Source organism: Neolamprologus brichardi, chromosome 23 (genome assembly GCF_056152115.1).
Source record: "Neolamprologus brichardi isolate AB-2024 chromosome 23, ASM5615211v1, whole genome shotgun sequence".
Classification (NCBI taxonomy): Eukaryota; Metazoa; Chordata; class Actinopteri; order Cichliformes; family Cichlidae; genus Neolamprologus; species Neolamprologus brichardi.
In genome coordinates, this window is record NC_142125.1 from 14,618,194 (window position 1) to 14,640,170 (window position 21,977).

At 39.8% G+C, this 21,977-nt stretch overlaps 1 protein-coding gene across 2 annotated transcripts in view; it reads right to left on the minus strand.

Annotated features, from left to right (window-relative positions):
• tgfbr3 (transforming growth factor, beta receptor III) overlaps positions 1–20,665 on the minus strand; it is a 72,907-nt gene extending 52,242 nt beyond the window's left edge. For both annotated transcript variants that reach the window (XM_087836816.1, XM_087836815.1), the window contains exons 1-2: positions 20,450–20,665; positions 16,065–16,242 (exon numbers count right to left, since the gene is read on the minus strand). In XM_087836816.1, coding sequence (XP_087692942.1) covers positions 16,065–16,125 — 61 coding nt within the window. In that variant the 5' untranslated portion in view covers positions 16,126–16,242; positions 20,450–20,665. The remainder of the gene's footprint in view (positions 1–16,064; positions 16,243–20,449) is intronic.
• Between the last annotated feature and the right edge of the window lie 1,312 nt (positions 20,666–21,977).

Here is a 21,977-nt window from a genome sequence, read left to right on the forward strand (position 1 = left end):
AACATGATCGCACATAAACATGAGGAATTATACACTTCAGACAAAGTGAACTAGTAATAAAGGTATTTGTGAATCAAATACATTAAATGTGTGTTTTGTCAGCAGATAAGCTCCACCCATTTTTCCTGTCACCTCTCCCTTTTCACCACAAACTATTTTAGCCCTGAAAAATGTTCATAATTTGTCCCATGGGACAGTTTTCAGATTAAAACTGTGCATTAATATCGAATTAGCCTCTTCTTCTGTGCAGCATCATGAGTCCTTTCCAGGACACTGTCTAAAGATATCCATCATAACTTCTAAACTGTAACACCTCTTGTGGAACAAGTCCAATGTCTTTTAACGAATACGAACTAGTTTAGGTGACACTGATGGTAAATGGTAAATGGCCTGCATTTGTATAGCGCTTTTCTAGTCCCTAAGGACCCCAAAGCATCTAACAGTGTCACACAAATAGAGAGTGCACTGTTTGATCAAACTGAAACAAACCGTATCACGTATGTCATTACCATCAGCATACAACCACAGTTGACATCAAAAGTTATACAGGAAATAAAACGAGCATCTGTTGGCCCTGCCACAGCGTGGTGTCTGCTGTCACCTTTCCTGTCTGCCTTTCTCCCCCGCATCTGTCTCCCCTTCTCTCCATCCACCTTTCTTTTCCCTCAGTCTTTGGTGGCGGGCAGAGTGTGTCCTGTCCAGCTGCTACTAGTGACTTTAGCTGGTCAGGCAAAACACCCACAGCACAGAAATGAGAGAAGCCGTTGTTCACTCGGTCTGAAAAGCAAGTCTACCAGACACTCTGCAGAATACATCCTTAAAATTTCATCCATCCAAAATTTTTAAACACTACAAAATCTCAGACATACTGCAAAAGGCACAGCCCTCCATTATTCTGTAACTCAATCTCACTCCAGTCAGTCATGTCAAATTGATCTTGCAAACTACATAAGAAGAAAAGAGCAGTAAATATTCACCTTGAATCCTTACAATTCTTTGTTGCAGTATCATTCAAAGTAGGGCTGGGCCATATCGTAACGTTCACGGTAATATCGGTATAATATTGGGCAACGATTAGAAAATGAAATACCGTGATATAATATGGGTAAAACGCGCGAGCACAGTGCCTTTGTTTTCATACGCACATGGTGGAAAAAGCATGGCGGCAACGGAGAATGAGAAGGGCGAAAGCTGATGCTGAAGATGAACCAGACTTGGTTTGTAAAAATGCTGCAACTTCAGTGGTGTGGAACTGGTTTAGCTTTCGTCTGTCAGATACACAACAAAGCACTATTTTTGGTAGCGCATGCTAGCGGGTCGTCGTTATTACCGTGTATTTTGGAAAATTCGGCACACTTAAAATCAATCCTTTGATTTTTCTGAAAATCGACAGTGCCCCTTATAATCCCGTGTGCCTTATGTATGAACTCTGGTTGTGTTTACTGACCTCGAAACGATTTTATGTGGTAGGCGGCGCTCGAAAATCTGTCAAATGTTTCAATACGACTTTGCTAAGCTACGAACCCACACCGCTTGATGGATTGTCGGAGCATTACGGCTATCGTAGGCAGGAGCCTCGCGGAGTGATACCTACTGTGCTTCAACATAATATTACCGTATTGTGTGTGTATAACCTCTTTTTAAGTTTTGTGGATATTATACATGGTTATGCTGAGGATATGTTGGCCAGTTTCCACTGGAAATGCCTTTTGGTTAAACTGTCAGAAAGGAATTTGCATTTGCACAGTTAAATTTTATATAAGTTTAATGCACATAAAAAACAGCTGCTTGTTTAAGTGAAAATACATTGTTGGGGTTTTTTTTGCACTAATAAAGTTGTGGAGTTGTAAAGTATTTTGTCTCACATCAATTATATCGTCAGTTATATCGTTATCGCAAATTTTCAAATGTATATCGTGATAAATATTTTTGGTCATATCGCCCTGCTCTAATTCAAAGCAAAGTCTATTTCTCACAGGCCTCTCTCTGAAAAAAACACCTGCAATAAATGAAATTAAAGAACCAACAGCTACAAGGACAAGACAGCTAAATCTTCATTAACACCTCATCATCAGCCTAATCCTTCCCATGTCGGATCACAACCCAAATTCATTAAAAAACAACAACTATGATTGGAATTCAAATTTCTTTGTGTACAAAGTTACAAGATTAAGATCTTTAAAACGTGTTTATTAAATTAGTTTAAATAGTTAATATCTTTCACCTTTGCACGCTTGTATTTTCTGACAATGTGTTAACAGACGAACGATCTGAAACTGAAAGAGAAAAAAAGAAACCATTTAGTCCACCTGCAGTCTGAACTACACACCTAACCACCCACTGACCTCCCAACACTGTGTTCTGCTCTGCAGTTCACTCATCTACAACACTGCATTAGCAGATAGTCCTCTGTTGTAACAGGGCTCAGGGGGAGGGTTTGACAGCTGGCATACCTAAAGCAAAAAAACAAGGGCTCAGGAATAGATCAGACTTTATTTAGACAATAGGGTTTATCAGCAGATGGATGTTTTGGGCTGCTGTTCAGAGTTCTGCTGATCAACATTAAAATCTATGGAGAGCCACAATTAAACTAAAGATTACTATTCATCAGAAACTTCTTCGCAGGCAGCTTACAAGCTTATTATAAAGTATTATGCATCAGCACCGGCAACTACTGCAAATGTCACAGCGTCAAAACCACATGTAATAGTATAAAAAGATTGTGGTTTCATTCTGAAAGTGAGAAGTTCTACACAGACAGAGACACATGGCAAATAACTTTCACCGCTACGTTTTTTCCCGTTTACTCTACGTGGGCACACACAGGAAGATGTTGTGACGTGGATTTGTTTGAAATACTTCGTTAAATACTATCTTGATGCTTCCCTTACGATTTACCACGACAGAGGCAGCGTTTATAAAAGATTGTGAACAGATAATTTAGTATCTGGCAATGTATTGCTGAACTATGTCACTGTAGCATATATTTGAGCAAAAAACATCTAAAATGTACCTTTTTCAAAATTTGTTGTTCTGGTTCTGGCCCGGAATGAAACAGGAAAATATAAATGGCAGAAAAAAGAAGTTGAGCTTGGCAGAAATTGTCGAGAAACTTTTCTGTGTTTAAAGTAGAAACATTGTTTAAAGAGTTTATCTCGTGTCACGATGACAGAAAGATGGACTTAAAGTATATTTCGGCTGCAAACTACCCAGTTTCCCCTCCATCGCCACCTCAAAATGTACTTATTTATCTATTAGTTTATCTGGTTTTTAACTGAATTATAATGAATGTTCAGTGATCAGTGAAGCCTGCACTATAACAACATAAGTCAATTTTCACACTGAAATATGCAAAGCAAGGCTCTGGAGTCCCAGACTAAAAACGTGGAGCTTAAAATTAACACAATATGGTGATCAGTATTTGCAGAGTTCATGACCAGGGCTTCCTGCAGAGTGACTGATTCTATATGAGAAAAGCACATGAACATGAAAGAGTAGCACCAATGACTGACACGCACTTTAACCTGCTACCTTTTCTCCTTACCACCCCCTGGTTAAATGTTTATTTCTTCAGTTATGCCTTTTTGAGGATTAGTGTCAAATATACAGATACTGAGCCTAACAGAAACATTGGATATAGTGTGACAAGACCATGTGCAGGAAAAATGTATTTTCTGTAAAAAGACATTAATTATATTCTTTTATTTTTCTTCACTGTCTAAGCGTCACTGTGATAGTATTAGAGCTCAGATAGGAAGTGAGCATATAAATCCATATTAAGAAGGGAGAGACTGTGCAAATACTCACTTTTGATATATTTAAACAATGTGAGGTCCAAGCAGTGATGTCACTAGACACTTTTCACAGTCCTTGGCAGGCTACTTTTGGACCTCATTTGTTATACACTAATATCTCTTTCAGATATTTTGTTCCAATTCAGCAGATTATTCTTCCAGACTATTATGTGATAACGTATAAAAATCCTGCTCTTGTTTTTATATATTCCCTGACTACAAGCTTCCTCAAAAAAAATTTTAAGTGAAGAAAACCAGTCTCTATATAGTTTGACATTGTGCAGAGTACTGGTTGCTTTGCAGTTCGAAAATCTGTCCTGTTGCTTTCAATTAATAGAACCAGCCTCATGCTTAAAATAACTACAAAAACACCAGAGCAATTGGAGTGGAATTGCAAGAATTTAGAAGAAATAATAAAATAAGATGGCCTGGAGGTAGAAACAATGTTGTAATTATGTTGTAATGCTCTAAATTTTTCTGTTTTTTTTACTATAAACAAATATAGTAGATGTCTGTATCACACATATCTTTGTTTATTCCAGTAATAAAATGCATAGAAACATAGGGTAAAAAATATATAAGTGCAGAATTCACATAATGTTATCACTATCAGATCTAAATCCTGTTGCAACACATTTATTTCATCTATAAAACATATACAGTTGGGACTACTATGAACAAGAGGACTAATTTCTCACAATGCCATCTTGAGATAACATACATGTATAACAACATGTATACCATAGAGGCTGTCTGGGCATTGTACTGATTTTTTTCACATTATGCAACCTATTGTAACTTGTAGTGACTAATTAGTTACCCAGAGCGTGACAGTGTTGAAATCATGACTACGTTTGATAGCAAGGTGATTGCACAGGTCACCAGATAGGAGACAACCTTTCTGCAAACAGTAGACCTAGACTGACTGCAGTAACCTTCAGAGAGATCTTCGAAGGTTTGCAAATAATTGCTATGTAATTTATAAATGCAGACAGATTGCCAACATGTTCCCACCAGTCCGAGTAAGTGTTTGTTAATGAGCACGCTTGAGGGCACTTAACTCAACTGGCTGCCAGCTAGTCTTATTCTAGTTCATAGTCCTATAAAGCACACCAATTGGTGAGCAAAAATGTAATGTCAAACTGTTAAATTTGAATTTTTGTCTACATAGACATCAACAGTGTGTGATGTTTGATGATTCATCGCAGTTAATTGCTGTATTATCGGAAACACATTGAATTTAATTCCTAACATGACCTCAATCAAATTGCAGACTGATACCTGACTGTCGTACGATAGCATTTATGCAAGGCTTTAGAGACAGTTTTAGTATGCTTGATAATCTCATTTTTCAGCAAACAAACAGTTAAAGTAAGACTTGGTCTTATTCTGTAAAATAGATACTGACGGAGCTGAACTCTTAAAGAATAATTTGCAGATGAAAAAGATGATAAATCGCAATATATGTTATTGCAATACTCAGCACATTGGAAAATGCTAAAAATCAAAATAATATTGTTTCGTGAGTGTGTATAATGTCGTGATAATATCGTATCGTGGCGTGTCTGGTGATTCTAATGTCCAGGATGATGATTTCAAATGTCTTTGTTTAACCAAACAACCCTAAGCTAAAAAAGGCAGGTTGCTAATGATGTTGATGTAAATGATGTTTGCTCCTTTAATGACCAATTTATTCATGTAGACAAACTTCTTCTGTCATAGTCCCTGTGGCTATCCGGCTGACTCATTAAGGCTACATGTGTTATTGTTTTTGTTTCGCTCTCGCTCTCTCTACCTCTCCTGCCTCCTCCCTGCCTAGGCGGAGCTCACCACAAGCTCCTGCATTTGGCCACACACCTGCAGGCAATTACACACCTGAGGCTCACCATCCAGCAGTTTCGTGGGCACTACTTAAGGTGGTGGCTCAGAGCTTCTCATCGTTGGACTGTTGTACAGACTCACGTTACTGTAAGCCTGGCTTTGACTTTCTGTTTGTAAATAGATTTCCCTGGGCCCGTCCCTTGGGCTTTTCTTGAATTCCCGAGCGTGAGTGTTTGACTGAGCAGTGTGGCGAGTTTTTGCGTGGAGCGTGTTGGAGTACGAGAGCGGAACGAGTGTGCGTGTGTGGAGCTTGGAGCACCGAGCGAGCGAAGTGACCTTTCCCCACACTTTGTATATAGTTTACTTGGTGTTTGTATTTCAATCTTTCCGTCTGCACTTGAGTCCGTTCAGTCAGCCCAGACACGGTCAAGATTGTGAAACATGTATATGTATTTTTACAATTAGAAAACTACCCCCTGTGAGTGGTGCATCTGACGTCACAGCCCTCTTCTACCGTACAAAGAAATATACGCCCCTGTTTCCACAGAATGCACTTTGTTGCTTTCCACAGCATGGCACTGAGCCAACCACTTGGGTACAGGAAGTGATGTCAGTCTGTGTGCCAGTTAGGGACAAATCTGATATTCCCACAAAGCCATTTCCAAAGATAAACATACAGAACCGTTCCCCTGTGTGTGTACACATCCTCATTCAGTTCCCAGTATTTCTTCAACAATTCTGACTGTGTTTCTTCAAATGCAAAAGTAAGGCAGCAGCACTGCGGAGAACTTCACACGTTAACACACACATTCACTACATCGATAGACAAAAGAGCCGTGGAATAATGTTAAGAAAAAGCCAATTAAAATGTATGAAGAAGCATAGAGGTGTATCTTTGAGATATGCCAGTTCCCCTGGGAATGGGATTAAATGAATTGTTATATCTTTCCTTCTTACTGCAGGGCATAATTCCCATGGATCATGAACCTTAAAAACCAGTTTAGAGAACATAATATTCTACCCGCTTTTGTTTTCCTAAGGGGGTTTGGACTAAAGAATCACTAGCTCTGCACTGTTGACATAAGCACAGCCCACTCACCCCTGAACCTTGAGCCACTACTACAGGAAGTGAGTAAAGCCTTTCATAAGGGTAGTGTAAGTTCACTTCACCGGCCCTCCTATGAAAAGGATTTATCTCTGGACTGTAAAACTTGGAGGCATGAGAGGAGGAAGCTGGAATGGGATGAAGAGAGGAGGGGCAGGGGTGAGCCTGAACGCCATTAGGGAAGTCATAAACTTCGCCATCAAAGTGTGAAGTCTGAAGTTAGATATCCCACAAATCTGTCTGTAACTCAATATCACCCAAACAGTCTTTATTGGTAGATTCATCTCCGCAGCTGGCATACAGTAGAAAACACAGCTAAAAGAGACACTCATTTCACTGGATTATATTTTATCTACTGTTTGAAGGGAGTAAGGATATGCAGGCAAAGCTTCTTTTAGTTCCTAAGTATGTTAACAGGTGTTGAGATAATAAATTAACTTCCTTTGGATGTAAACTTCAACGTTGAAAGGCAAGTATGGTCATATCATTTTGAAGGTGTATGTTCAAGAGTGGCCAAATAAAGGGAAACTTACTTTAAAACAGTGCAAGAGAGCCTAAGTACACTTAAGTTAAAGTGTACTTAGGTACACTTAAGTTAAAAATAATGTTACAAAGGGCTAAACAATAAGAAACTTCAATAAGTGAAAAATGAATTTCATAGAGTAAAAATTATTTTAATATAAACAGGAAAAAACAAATACTTTATATTAAAAATAGGTTGAAGTTTCTGAAAGGCAGCAGTTAGAAAACGCCAAACAACAAAAATAGTTTTTGCAAAGAGATGTCAGAGTTCAACTGCCTGCGATCTTCAGGCACAGAATTCCACAGTCGTCGGGCCTGAACTGCAAAGAACACCTTTAATGACCAAACGACTCTTTGCGGCTGCTAACATGCGTCAGGCAGTAACCAGTGTTCATATGTCTTAATCACTTCTGTCTCTTCAAATGACCCCAAACTGACTCAAAGCAGTGCATATCAAGACCCAACATGGTGAAGGACTTCTTTGTTCTTGTCACTCAAGACGGTTCTTTTTTAGTGTTGTTGTATTTTTAAGACAAGTGTCTTGTGGTGGAATGAATGCAGACTTAATCAGATGACTCCCTGAAGGCACTGTACGTTGCATAACAATCTAAATAGCATAATATAAGACATCAATCTGCCAAATAATTACAGAGAAAGAAATGGGTTCAGGTAAGTGACTCATTTGACTGGTCCTTCTAGAAACAAGTTTTGCCACTTGCCCACCGCTTTAACAGTTAATACAACCATGTATCTAATTAATGAGGAGGGAGCCAAAACTTGAATTTCAGTAGTGATTGGCATATAAAAACAGTTCAGACCTGATGCAAACCTCTCCAAAAGTTTGGTGAGTATGCCCAAAAATAAGATTTACAATGTTTTCCCACTGCAGGTTATACTTCTACATATAACATATGTACAAACATAGGCGGCATTAGTTTATAAGCAGCTCGAACCAGACTGCCAGCATCATGAGCATATTTGGATAATCCCACCAGAATTCTTAACAAAATATTCTAATTCACATTATAGATACCGTAAGTCTGTCACCACACAGCTGAACCTGTTGAAACCTGAAACCTCTACTGCACTATGCATCAACACAGCAACATAAATCGACAACATTTCTCACAGTTGGGTTGCTGATTAGCTTTTTGGGGGCAGAATTGTTTTATTCAGGATTCTTTAAATTATAAATAGAAGGATTTCCGAATTGCTTCCTCACTCACTATATGTTTATACACCTCTCTGCGTTGAGCCACTACTTAGTATTAATCTCTGGCCCTCTTCCACAGCATGTCTTTTGTTTTGTCTTCCCCCCCTCAGCCGACTGGTCGCAGCAGATGGCCACCGCTGCCTGAGCCTGGTTCTGCTGGAGGTTTCTTCCTGTTAAAAGGGAGTTTTTCCTTCCCACTGTGGCCAAAGCACTTGCTCATAGGGTTTTTTCTCTGTTGTATTATTGTAGGGTCTACCTTACAAGATAAAGTGCCTTATTTGGCAATGTATAAATACAACTGAATTAAACTGAACTTAATTTAAATTACAATGTCTCTTAGCTATTTTCTGATATATCATTATCATCATTTCTAATGACCAATAGATGTAAAAAAGTAAAGAAGAGATGAGAGAAACACTCTTTAATAATGTTATGGGTGTTGATGTTGCAAAGTTTGGTCATGTTTAAGTTAGAAGGTTTTTCTTTGTAAATGCAGATCTGAAAAGATACTAAACGGCTTAGTGTAGCTATGATTTATGTAGTATATAACATACTAGGTACTGATAGTGAGACTGGTCATTATTCATCAGCCTTGACAGATGCAGGAGGTACATGTTGGTAAGTGATAAAAAACAAAAAAACATGACCACTTACAAGCAGCATATGAAGCCACAGGCAAGCAGGCAAGATGGAAGCGGGTACATTTCTCCCTACCTCTCCATGCAGGCATAAATCAGAGGTCTTTGAAGAGATGGAAGACAAGGCTAATTCCCAGAGGAACACAGGAGCCACTGTGTAAAGTGAGACAGCTGGGAGAGTGCATATGACTAAAGACTTTACTGGCTGTGCTACCACTGTATGTCTTTACTGATGGGTGCTGACATGTGCTGTCTGGACCTATAACATCAAAGCAAAGAAGTTGTCAACTCAATCAAGAAACAAGAAGTGGCTTTTCATATATATTTAAAGAAGTTGTGAATTTTCCAACTCTGGGACTAATGTAGGCTAGCTTACCTCATCTTTAATAGATAACATCAGCTGAGAATTATACACAAAATAATACAGTAACAGTAAAGAACAAAAATGCAAGAAGGAAGAGTCCTGTAATGCTATAACAACAGCAACACAAGCACTGCTACAGTCTGTTATACAGAAATACCATAAGTGGCATGCAACAGCCATCAGCCAACCCAGCACAAATCAGTTCTCAGCAGTACTGAAACTACCCAAGCAGTACAGCATTTACCATGCAATGGAGAGAAATGTCTGTCTTGCAGCTCCAAGGGCAGCTTTCTCATCCATCATAGATGCCTTCAAAAGCCGTGTTTTTGACAACAGCTCGGCGGGGGTTTGGGAGCAGCCACATCGTCTGCATTCACAAAGATTTAGACGTAGTTGTGGAAGCAGAGAGGTGTGCCCTGGGGTCTTTCTTCTTGTCCCACTAGATATCAGACTCATTTCATTTGTGCTGGATCATCTGCTTTGCCAGAACTCTCAATGTAAAGTATTTAATACAATCCACCCAACAGATTTAATAAAAAAGAAATCTGGCAGATGGACTGGGGATCAAGTGGAGATGAAATGTTTAAGTTAAAGTGCGGTGTTTTAGTTCAATAACTGCAATGTCCCCATTATACAAAGAAACAACATTCTAAAAATAATTTTGATATAAAAATCAAAATTTGAAAGAGTGTGTTAAATAGACTATAGACAAAAAAGGAAAAACTGGGAGCCGGCATGCTGATCAGGATCACAAGGAAAGTGTTTCTAGGTATCAAGATGAGCCATCCTTAGCATCCTCAATCTGACATCTGAATTTATACAGGCACACACCCTTACTTACCTGTTAAAATCATAAGTCTTGCCTAGTTAGGCATATGTGGAGGGGAATTTGCCAAAGCAATAAATAACAAGGAACTTGTTTAATCAATCATATAGCAGCCCAAAAATGTCTTTGTTCTTGTGATTTTATAGAACTATCATCACTCATATGTGATAACAGGGGCTTTTGAGAAGCAGCAGGCTGCCATCAACAGAAGGCAAAGACTGAAACAATGCTGGGCCTTTGTGCCAAAAAGTGAGCCCAGTGCAAGAGAGCCAAAGAGGTGGAAAGGGCAAGTCAGACGGCATTTTCACACACACTGGAAGAGACTACATTCCACTGGGCTTCTTCAACTTTACAAAGGGGAGGGCAAAGAAGAAAAATGACTTGTCAAGTGCCATGTTGTCTCATGTATTAACACGCACAAAGGAGGCTTGGGAGGGCCTCTTAACTGGACAGTTAAAAAACAGAAAGTGTGATGAATAATTGGCCAGTTAGAGAAGACCACAGACAATGAATAAGCAAAGAAGATTTTCAACAAATAAATCAATAATCATGCAGCTAAAATGAGCTCCAACCTCCCTGTGATCTTGAATTGAATAAGCAGAAGAAATCTTAGGATTTTTTTCTTCTTTTTCTTTGCTTTTTAAGTGTATAACAGCTCACTACAAGCTACTTCAGAACTACTTTCTCTGTCAAATTCTGAAAATCAAGTGGAAAGCATGTGTGTTTGTGATCTATAGCACGGATCAAGCTCTGAAGGTCTTACTGTCATTTTTTGGACGTCACCCTTGTTTTCCAAGGGATTATTCCAAAGCTGCGACATGGTCTTTCATCAGGACTCATCTGGTGGAAAAGGAGTGGGGAAGGTGAGGCCCCAGGAGGGGTGAGTCTGTTGAAAGACACAACCTGGAGGCCTTCACTTTGCATCCCATATCAGGATTTTTTGAGTCATATGCCCAAATTTGGCATCTTTGCAAAGTGATGAAACTACACTTATAAACCAAACATTATAATGTGATAGCCCAAAATGTTTTTTCTTGCTGCTTCCGTAGGTTATCAGAACAGAGGGAGTCCAATTTTTTCTTATTACGCTCTCATTCTTCAATGAAGTCACACTCCACATAACTTTCTTACTCTTACTCTCCTTTTTTTTTTTTTTTTCCACGGGGCTGTTAAACACAATGGAAAGCGCACGATCACCCCAGCTGTCTCCCATTACTGGCTCTGACCAAAATTATTTACACGCCTGCTTACTGGAACTATGGAGAGAGTGAGAGCGAGAGAGGGGAAGAGAGAAGGTTGGGGGCGGGATTTGGTTGACTCCTTCAGATTTACGTAAGCATCCTCTTAACGGGATGCTGATAAGAAATGACAGACATAGAAGATCTTGTGTCTGTAGAAACTTGTCTGCTGCACTTCACTTAGGCACTCTTCCATGTGTTGGTGAGAGTCTGCTTTCAAAAAAGCTAGTATATGAGTTAGTAAATCAAACTAAATACTCCATCAATCACTTTACACACTTTACACTGTTAATTAAACTGGGTAATACTGCGGTTCCCTTCATTCATAAGTAAAAGCTATAAACACACAGGGCCGCAATGACTGCCTCCTACTTGACAGCACTGTTAAGATAAAGGCTTCACCATGGGGGAGAGCAGATCTGTAATTAGACAGACTCAGGACACCCGTTGCTATGTAAACATCCCAACCACTCAGCGTAGCAGCACACTGCCTCTGCGCTGCGCTGCTCCAGCTCCTCGCATGAATCACTGGGCCACATCTGGTTTAGCATGCTGGAAGGGACTTTGTCGGTTTGGCACGCCGTGCGTGTGTGGAGTGTGTCGATTTGGACCAGACGACCCACGGCTGCGCTTACTTCTCTCCTCCCCCTGGCTACCCCACCTCTCAGATTACAGCGGTTGCACAATGCTCTCTGGCAGTCCTGACTTTTGCTGGCCCTAAGAAAGCACCGTGGATACACAGACAAACCTTTTGCTCAACTGTGGAGAGAAAAAAAAAGTTACAACCACTTTTGGCACCGCAGTGACTCGCGTCTGCCAGGAGTACAGAAAAATGCAGACTGAGAGAAGTTGTTTACTCGAATGTAAAGCTGAAAGCGAACATATGCACTCTGAATATGAGCACAGCTCCAAATTCTCTCTCGTTTTGTTTAACAGTCTACAATGAATCGCTGGAGACAAATTTGCACTAGTAGCTTGGTCATCCATCAAGCCACCTCATAAGTAAAATCAGGATAGACAATAAGAGAGAAAGTGCTATTGCACTCAATAACGCTGGTGTGTTTTTCAGTGAGCCAACACCCCGGCCTTGTGCCTCCACTGTAACCAGCATCCTGCCGGAGCTGTTTTTGGCAACTGTCTCAAATTAATATCTGGCGTGGCTCCTGAAAGACTTTATTTCACTGTAAAATCCACAGTCAGCCCCAATCTCCCTAATATATCCTTCACAAAATTACCATTATGGCATGCTTAGGAGGCGCAACCGCAAAATGGCAGCGATCATATTGAGGGAGAAAAAAAACAACAACTTATAAACAGCAGAGTGAAGCAGCAGAGCACAGAATTGAAATATGGACATCAAGGTGCTCTCAGTTTGACTTTTAAGAGTTATGGGAGGCTCAGAACCTGGATTGCATTACGCTGAAAGAAGACTCATTGCAGACTAATCTAAACATTACGTAAGAGCACTCCTGACAAGTTTAAGGGCAGATGTGACTGTTTACACAGATGCTGTGCGATAGTAGGAATAGACAGTAAAAGAGAGAGAGGTGAAAGAAAGAGGCTGATGTGGTGTGGAGTGTCCGTGATATGGTTTGGAGTAAAGAAAAACTGATAAGCTTCTCAGTGGCAGTTTTAAAAAATATTTGGCAGAAAGCAAAAAGGAAGGAAAAAATGTTCTGAATGTGCTATTTGGCATACGTTTTCCCTTAAATGATAGAAAACAACCCCCCCCCCAAAAAAAACAAATCATTTGCCAGTAAATCAGTGAATACAGTCACTGCCAATACTCTTTGGAGGAAAGGGCATTTGGTTGTCAAACTGTAAATATCTGTCCCTTGTGACTTAGTATAACAATGCGTCTTGCCGTGTGAGGAAGAATTTAGAGGAAAACTTCGTATGGGACTTCATTGTGTTGGAGATCCTGGCATTGTGGCAGAAGTTATGCTTGCTCTACCCTCAACACATATTCACTAACTTGCTATTGTCTGAGTAAGAGTCAGCTCTCTGGAGTGCGGTTCAAGCCCCCAGAGAATAAGAGAAGAACTTTTACAATAATTACCTATGGCGGCAATCAGACTGAAACTATGAAAAATGCGAACCGCACATTATTCCTGTGCTGCCACAGAAAAACAAAACGGGATACTGCAGTCTAAATCTGGAGTGAGTTCAAGTCGAGAGCAGTGCATTGTGAAACTGCTTTCTGTAAACAGGACATCTTACATTCTAAAAAAGAGACCAAACGGAATGAACACTTGAATCTGAATATGGTTTGTGCCCCTTTCAAGTCAGCGTGACAGATTTGTCCTCAAACTGTAGGGCTAAGTGTCAGGATGGGGTCAGTACACTATGGGATTTGTTCAATTTACCAAACAAAGAAACCCACAGTTGAACTTTGCAGCCAGTGTAGATGTAAAAGCAACGAAAGTTCCTCTAATTACCTCTCATGGCCAACTCCACAACTACTTGAAACTCCACCCACTTCTAGTCAACACAGATGTGGCCACAATCGCAGACTACTCACCCGAAACAGAACATCAACAATTCTCTGAACAATTTTCAAGGGACTGGCATGAAATTTGGTACAGATAATACTGGACCAGAGGTTTTTAGTTTAATGCTATTAGGATTGTTTTATTCCCTTGAATTTCTACGCATATGCAGTTTTCTTGCATCCTATTTGGATATTGAGGAACAAAAGTGGTGCAAATATTCATGGCACTTTATCTTCATTAATAAAGATAAATCGTGATGGATCTGAGACTGCAAATAGGTTTTAGCGAAATTCACAGAAACTCTAATATCCAATTTCTCTACATTTTACAAAGTGATCGACACAAAATCTGCTAAAGACATTCATGTTCCCCAGAGGAAGATCCATGGTGGATTCGATTTTTTTTTAAAATTTGGTCTATAAATGTTTTAAAATATTCTGGTTTTCAGTTACTGGCTACCAGTTGCTAAATTGCCATTCCAGTTTCTCCACACCTGTGAAACTGACAAGTTTTTATGCTTTCAAGGGGGTTTATTCTGATGTCTTCATAGATCCGTGCATCCATCCTCTGCCATCCAGGTCTGGTCCAGACAGCAGTCTAAAAAGAGATTCCTACACCACTCTCCAGCTCTTCTGGAGAAACACTGAGTCATCACCAAGAGATAACATCTCTACAGAGATTTAATCTCTCCAGCATGCCCTTGCTCTTCCCTGGGACTCCTCCCAGTTGGACATGATCAGAACACCACATCTAGGAATTGCCCAGGAGACATCACCACCAGCAGATGCTTTTTTAGGTGAGAATAAAATCATCACACGCATTCTTGCCCCCTCATGATGTACTCTATATATTTTGCTGATCCTCTTTGAGTATTCATCCATCAATATTCATATGAGACTTTGCTCTATCTTAAAACAACATGCAGAATGTACAGAGGTTTTTTTTTAAAAGCAGCAAAATTGCTAAGAGAAAAAGATAAATGTAACCTTTTAATATCAGACTATTATAATTGTCAGTGTGTGCATGTTAGCATGATAATGCCTTTTTTCCCCTTTGTACTGCTCAAGTGTACCAAAGCAAAGTCTCAAAGAGCTGATATGACTGCAGAGACTTGACTCTCTGTGTGGCAGGACTGTTTTAGGAAGTCTAAAGGCCGCAGTATACCCACGTTTCAGAGAAACTTGTATTTATACCCATGGTTACGGCGCAGGAAGCTGCTGCAGTATTTTCCGAACAATAGGTGTCACCACTCAGATAATATCACCACATAAGGGCTGATATAGGGGGAGAAGAAGTTAAAATGAGAAGCCAAGACTTTGTCGAGTGTTTTCTGCGAAGTTTTTCGACAACCTCTCGAGTTTTCAAAAACTGTCAACCTGTAGCACATACAACCACCTGTGTAGCAGTTTACTTGGCTATTTTCTCTCTCTTTGGTTTGTCTGTATCACTGCTGTGAATTACGGAGTACTTGGCAGAATCTGAGTCTCATTCCACCCAATCTGAAAGATACACGTAGGCCTGCTGAGTGTTTTGTATTCTCAGATCGAACTTGTCAGCACTTTCTTTAGTATAAATCCCCCTTACTCATGACTCTGACAAGCACTGTCTAGAAAGGCATGCTGGGAGAAGGGTGGAAAATCCCATAGCATAGGCAACATTTTGACACCACAATGTTTCAACACCATAACACCATAAGGATTTTTGCAAAGTTTGTATGATTACAACAATTCTGAAGCAGAGCCAAACGTTCAGAATAATTAATAAGTTCCATCTTCCAAAACCATACTGGAGTTGTTAACGCCGAGCTAAATGAAGCACTTTCAAGTAACAAGTAAATTATCAGGGTTTATTTTTGATTATTCATCTCCTCTAACACTATAAACTAAAATCATGGTTCACAAACTGAAGTATGAAGCAAACTTTGGTTCAGGAGACGTTTTTGCTCTTCCGGCCCAACCACTTATATAGATACAAACAAACACACATATATCTGATAACACCTAGTCTCACACGAAAAGCATAGGAAGTGGCTTGAAATGAAATAAACATACCTGCAGATGCCAGGCAACATATTGCAAGAAGCATCAAGGGAATATGGGACCTTGTAGCCATTTTATTATTCTGCAGATTCCAGTATGATAAAAGTGGATGAACTGGCCGTTCTTCAGCGTCTCACAAAGGTTTCCCTTCTTGAGAATGGGTCTGCAGAAAGCCACGTTCAGGCTCCAGCTGCAAGTGAACAAAAATAAAAGATGTCAACCAGAAGAAGCAGGTTCAATTAAAGCATTTACAAACAGCAGGGAACTGGGCTCTGCTTAATATACAGCGTGGGAGTGATGAGATGAGACAAGAAGAGAGGCACTTAGGAGACCAGGGGATTAATCTGGGAGGGTTAATTGGAGGTTATGCATGCTTCAAAGGACCATGCTGCACACACCTTCCAAGCCTGTTAGGGTGTGCAAGTAGTTTGGGATGGATGACTGACTTGCTGGGTGTTAACAGTCCAGAACATGCCACAGGTTATTAACACACTTTAATTTAAAGACTCAGGAAACTCTAGTGGGGTCTTGAGTAAGCAGCTTAGTACCACCGCACTAATTACCATGACCCTGACTGAAGCTTTAACTTAATCTAAGTGTAAACAGTGATGGCTATGACAAGGGGAAAAATTAAATTCATGTACATTTAGAAACAAAGAATATCCAGAATTTTACAGAGTTTCTCTCAGAAAGTGGCAGAAGGAAAAGTCCTAATCATCTTGCATAGAAAGGAAAAGTTTAATTATGAAAGTGATTTTTGTACAGTGAAAAATTAAATAGTTTTATTCTAGTTGATAAAACTGAAAAAATAAATTCTGCCACTATAACCACATTCCCCTTCCTTCCGTGGCAAAGGTGGTGGAGTATGTAAGCAGTGCCAATGACTCAAGAGTGGCGGAAAAAACAAGAAACCAAAACTGATTTCTAGTCTGAATCAATCAAAAAGGTCACCTGTCTAGGTTTCACTTTTCAGTTTAAACGAACCGAACAACGCAAACGCATTTCCCAAGTGTTAACTGTTGCAAAGCTACAGACGGTTAACATGCAAGTGGACAAATAAGCTTATGAAAGAAAAGGGTAAAAGTAACATCCACTGGCCATATAAGGCTGTCAAAAAGGACTAAGTAGCGTGCAATGTCAGTGTGTCTGCTGGCAAAACCACCCCACAGATGTCAGCTACTACCTTTGGGAAAAACCCGTTATAAGACGCTTGCAGCTTAGATGCTTTTTGACAAATATATTTAAACACATCCTGATATGTAGAATCATTATATTTTGTAAATTCTTTTGCAATAATTAAGAATTAATTTTAATTTTTTTATTGATTTTGATAAAATCTTTGATTTAGCAGTATAATTGTAATCATACTTGGTCCTTTTTCTTTTTACAGAAAAAATGAATGAGGCAGGAATGATTGAGTCAGGATTTAGGCTCAGACGAGCAGGTGCCTTTGACCATGAAGTCCATCTTGCAAAAACAACTGTGTGATATCTGCAGCCGCAGACACGGCTATTACAAGTATATTTTAATGCATTTTTATCAAGGTTATAAATTCCAGTATCAGCAGCAGAAAGATGCCTTCAAAACAGTGCATTATAAGAGTCAGACCAGAGAAGCGCAGAACAACTTCAGAGCAGCAACGCAGATAAGGAACACATGGGCATGCTGTTCTTACATTCTGACAAGTATTAATAAAAACAGTACACTGGAACCTAATATATCCAAATGAAAGCAAGCAAGCTTTTCCATTTCCAATAATCCAGCTCTTTTCAAAGGCTAAATCAAGATTAAAACGTGGACTTCTGAAAGATTTAACGTGTTCCGAAGAAGCTCTTTCTAATTCTCAGTTATTACGTGGGTATGTTCTGTAGATGCAATCAAAACATGTCTCTAGAAAGATATGGTCCGCAGAAAAAGTTGTGCAAATTTCTTCTCTGAGTGATGTCTGACTCTTTGTGGCAAGAAAAGTGAAACTGCTGTCATGTTAGAAGTGTTGTAACAAGAACTGCAGGTGCTCACACTTTAAAGGCACTGTCTATAACTAGTATAGAGCTGTGTGGAAGAAACACATGTGCATCTATATAACCTGTGGTGAGCTATACAGTGTATATAGGAAGTGATGCACAAAGTACTGAGGTGCATCACTCTGCAGTGCAAGCAGCTTGCACAGGACAAAAGGGCCTTTCACTGTGTGGCAGCTGCAAGGGCTGGGAAGTCATTTTGGAACATCATGACAAATATTACACTTTCAGCTTGTCAGTGAGAACCCGAGCGCTCTGTTTGATTTATGCCGCTCCTTGACCTTCATCTCCTTACTGACTAAACAAAGCTAAACTGTGTTGCAATACCTTTTGGGAAGCAAAGACCAAATCAAAGGAGACTTTCTTTACGTAAAACAGTGTGTAGCTCTTTTGATGTATCTATGGTTGGGATCACATTTGCACTGGGTTAGAATACTAAGAAAGCTGGTGGTAAAACAGCTTCTAAAAACCTATGTGCAAAAGATTTAGTCATAGCCTTTTAAAGCTGTTTTGGGTTGGAGAAGGTTTTAACTCTATGCTATGGTGATGGTTTTGTTGCAGCAACAACTCAAATCACCTCATGTGACTTCTTCTCAACCCTGACTGTCTAAGCCGAGCAAAGTATTTCTCTCAAAGAGAATCTGGAAAGTACATTATAGCATGCAGACCCCAGACTGAACGTACTGAACATCAGTGAAACCAAGCTGAATACTTGTGGTCAGTTAAGTGTTAAAGGCCTGGCTTATATCTGTGTCATCACGTATGCATACGCTGCAGTTAGGCGATGTCAAGACCCAAGGGCATTTACAGGGTTCCTGTAATCGCAAAGCCATGCGCGAAGAGAGCAATAACACAAAGGCTGAGGTCTGTGTTATATAGTGCATCTTGTGGTGTATGAGTAAGATACTCAGGATTAATACTCATAAGTCATTTTGAAAACGATGTGGTCATATGAGCTTCTGAAAGAACTATAGTGAGCTCTTCTGCACTTTCAGTGTCTATGGACTGTCACGAGACTGCAATTTCAAAGTCAATACCGATACCCCTCAAAATTTTAAGATTGTCTTAAGGTTGTGCAAAACTGTCTGCGGTAGTTTGTACTGTGTGTTTTTGGTGACATCAAGCTATATTTTTGTTGCTAATCAAATAGAGCTGGTAAAGTAAGCCGCAACTGCTTCTGTATAGCAGCTGGCAGACTTTTCTCAGTTTTGATCTGAGACTGTATTCCCCTGTTAATGTATTAATGTTACAGATAAAATGTCACAATGTCTCATTTTCCCCTTAGACAGTATCAGGGTTTATCCTGCATTGAAATGGGCCTTTGGTGGGTGGCATGTAAACACAATCGGTTGGCACAGAGTAAAAGCAATAACTCTGTTTTACTATAATTAATGAATTTTCAGCCACTTGGTTAACAAAAACTTTAACAGACTTGAATATTCTATCAACAAAACATTTTAAAAACATATTTTTATGACAGCACTGGCGATCTTATCTCCAGACTGGTCTTAAAACTTAAAAGATGGCTTACAAAATGTACCATCTATTTATGTAAACATCCATCCATTTTTCCATTTCATTTTCATTAATCCGTATCCAATGTAGCACAGAAGGGGGCTGGAGTCTATGCCAGCCGACACTGAGAGGGAGGGATTGCCAGTCCATCACAGGGCGATAAACAAGCACAGAGAAAGATAAACAAACAATCACACTTATGGACAATTTAGAATCATCAGCCTAACCTAAAAGGCATGTCTGTGAACTGTGAGAAGGAGTCGGAGAGGCTGGAGAGAAGCTAAAAGAATAGAGAAAACATCCTAAGCATGAGCAACCATAACATACAAGTACACCGTGACTGCCACAGTAGTCCTGTCCATTTTAATCCAGTGTAAAGACACGTGATTACACTCTTAAGTTTTTCTCTAAACTTCTTGCACTGTCAGTCACGTTTGTGCCCGCAGAAGCACGCGGGCGAGAAGAGAAAGCACACCCGTGCGCGCGCGCGCACACACAGTATCGTGCTGTTGTCACTCTGAAGGGAATACTTCACTCAATGTTTACCTGTGTTTTTCTTTAAAGCAGCTTTCTTATGAAACACAACCAAACCAGCAACAAAGAGAATTTAAGCAAGAGCTCTGTGCTGTTAGCCCGTAGCTTCAACAACAGCGGGAGAAAGCAGGAGAGCATGTCAGCGGAATCATGACAGATGTTCTGCTGGAGTTTTGAGCGGCTAAGTACACTGTAACTGTAAACAGCATTTTCAAGGGATTCGCACCCACAGTGCTGCCTGACATTCTTTACATAAACCTTATCTTCTGGACAAAAGCTAAGCGTTATCTAGTCAAAGCCTTAGGTCTTGAAAACAAGCGGACATACCATGCAGAGTCTTCAGAAAATGCCCAAGTAAACTTGGTTGAAGTTGAGGTCGCAGCGCTGGATGCGGATATCAAAGTCGTTATTTCGGCTGCACATTCACGCAGTTATTTTTTAAGTAGTAGATTAAAAAAAATCACAGAGAACAATGTCGACGGGATATTTTATCACTTTGTGTTCAAACAACCGCACTCGCTCAAAGTTTCTAACAGTTTACTACTATCTGTCTGCCTTTTTACTGAGGGCTTCATCTGGGGGCGGGGCCTGGAGGGAGGAGGCTGAGCGGGTGCTGCAGAGCTTCCCAAAGCAGGGTGCACGGTCTGCTCAGGAGCCCCTGCAGGAGCATCACAAGGTCCTTAAGTGATGCACATATCTAAGTCCAAATGTGAGAGTGCGTAACTTTAATATCTCAAAAGGACCCTTCAGTCCCATATGAAACATAAAGACTGTAACTGTATAGGCTGTATAGGCTTGCTTCAGGTCAATCTCACCACATAGGCCAATAGAGTGCTCTTTATCAACATGCAGGCCAATTATGACAGGTAATACAAATATCTGGTTAATCAAGACTTCTATTTGATGTGCATCTTGCTGCAGCAAGAGGACTTTGTTTTGAGTCATGAAAATAATTGTGTTGCAAGGTGTTTGGCGGTAGGGTGTTTCTGTGTAATCCTTTGGCATCTTTTGTAATGTCCAGTTTATTAAAAATCTCCATGTATAGGATATTGTGCAATTACAATTTTACAAAATACCATGATATATAACATATGATATAGTAATAGAACAATCAGACATGTTACAACTGTTAAATCAACCATCATCATCTATATGCTTTAACTAAACTAAGGTCAAACTTTGGCAATATTTATTTAACTGAGACAAACATGGCAGACACTTGGGATTGCAAGCAGATGCAGCTTGCAAGCCCAAGTGGCACTTGGTATTCCAGTGACTTGCTAAAGAACAATAATATTTTTGTGAAAAGACCACTGCTGCAGGAAATCCAGAAGTTGTCGGAATGGTTGTACAATTCAAATAATGTCTAAATTATCCAATCTGTGTCTGATGTGTATGCTTTTTGGATGCGTGCTATCCAAAAAGCATACAAACAGAAAAAAAAAATCACAGTATCGCTGTGTGAGGAATTCACAACCCATCCAACCTGATTGTACTTTAAGCCAAATCAAAGGAGCAGGTATATAAAAAAAAATGCTGTTATGACAGCTGAATTCTATTCTAGCCGCTTTATGTTCAGGACCATTACGCATTTGAATACATTAGCGCCATCATTAATGTTGAAGAACGTCTATGCTTTTCCTAATATTTCCTACTATGTCTGCTGTGAAAAAGACCATATGCACTCAGTTTGGGTTTATTATTTGTATAAGCACTCTGAAAGTGTAATGGATAGGAAATTACCGTCAGCAGATTGAGAGCAGCAGTGACGGGTTGCACTGCACAGTGTCTGAAATGCCCACTGGGCTAAAGATGCAGTCACTAAACATCTCATAAAGTCTCTCACCCCAAAAAA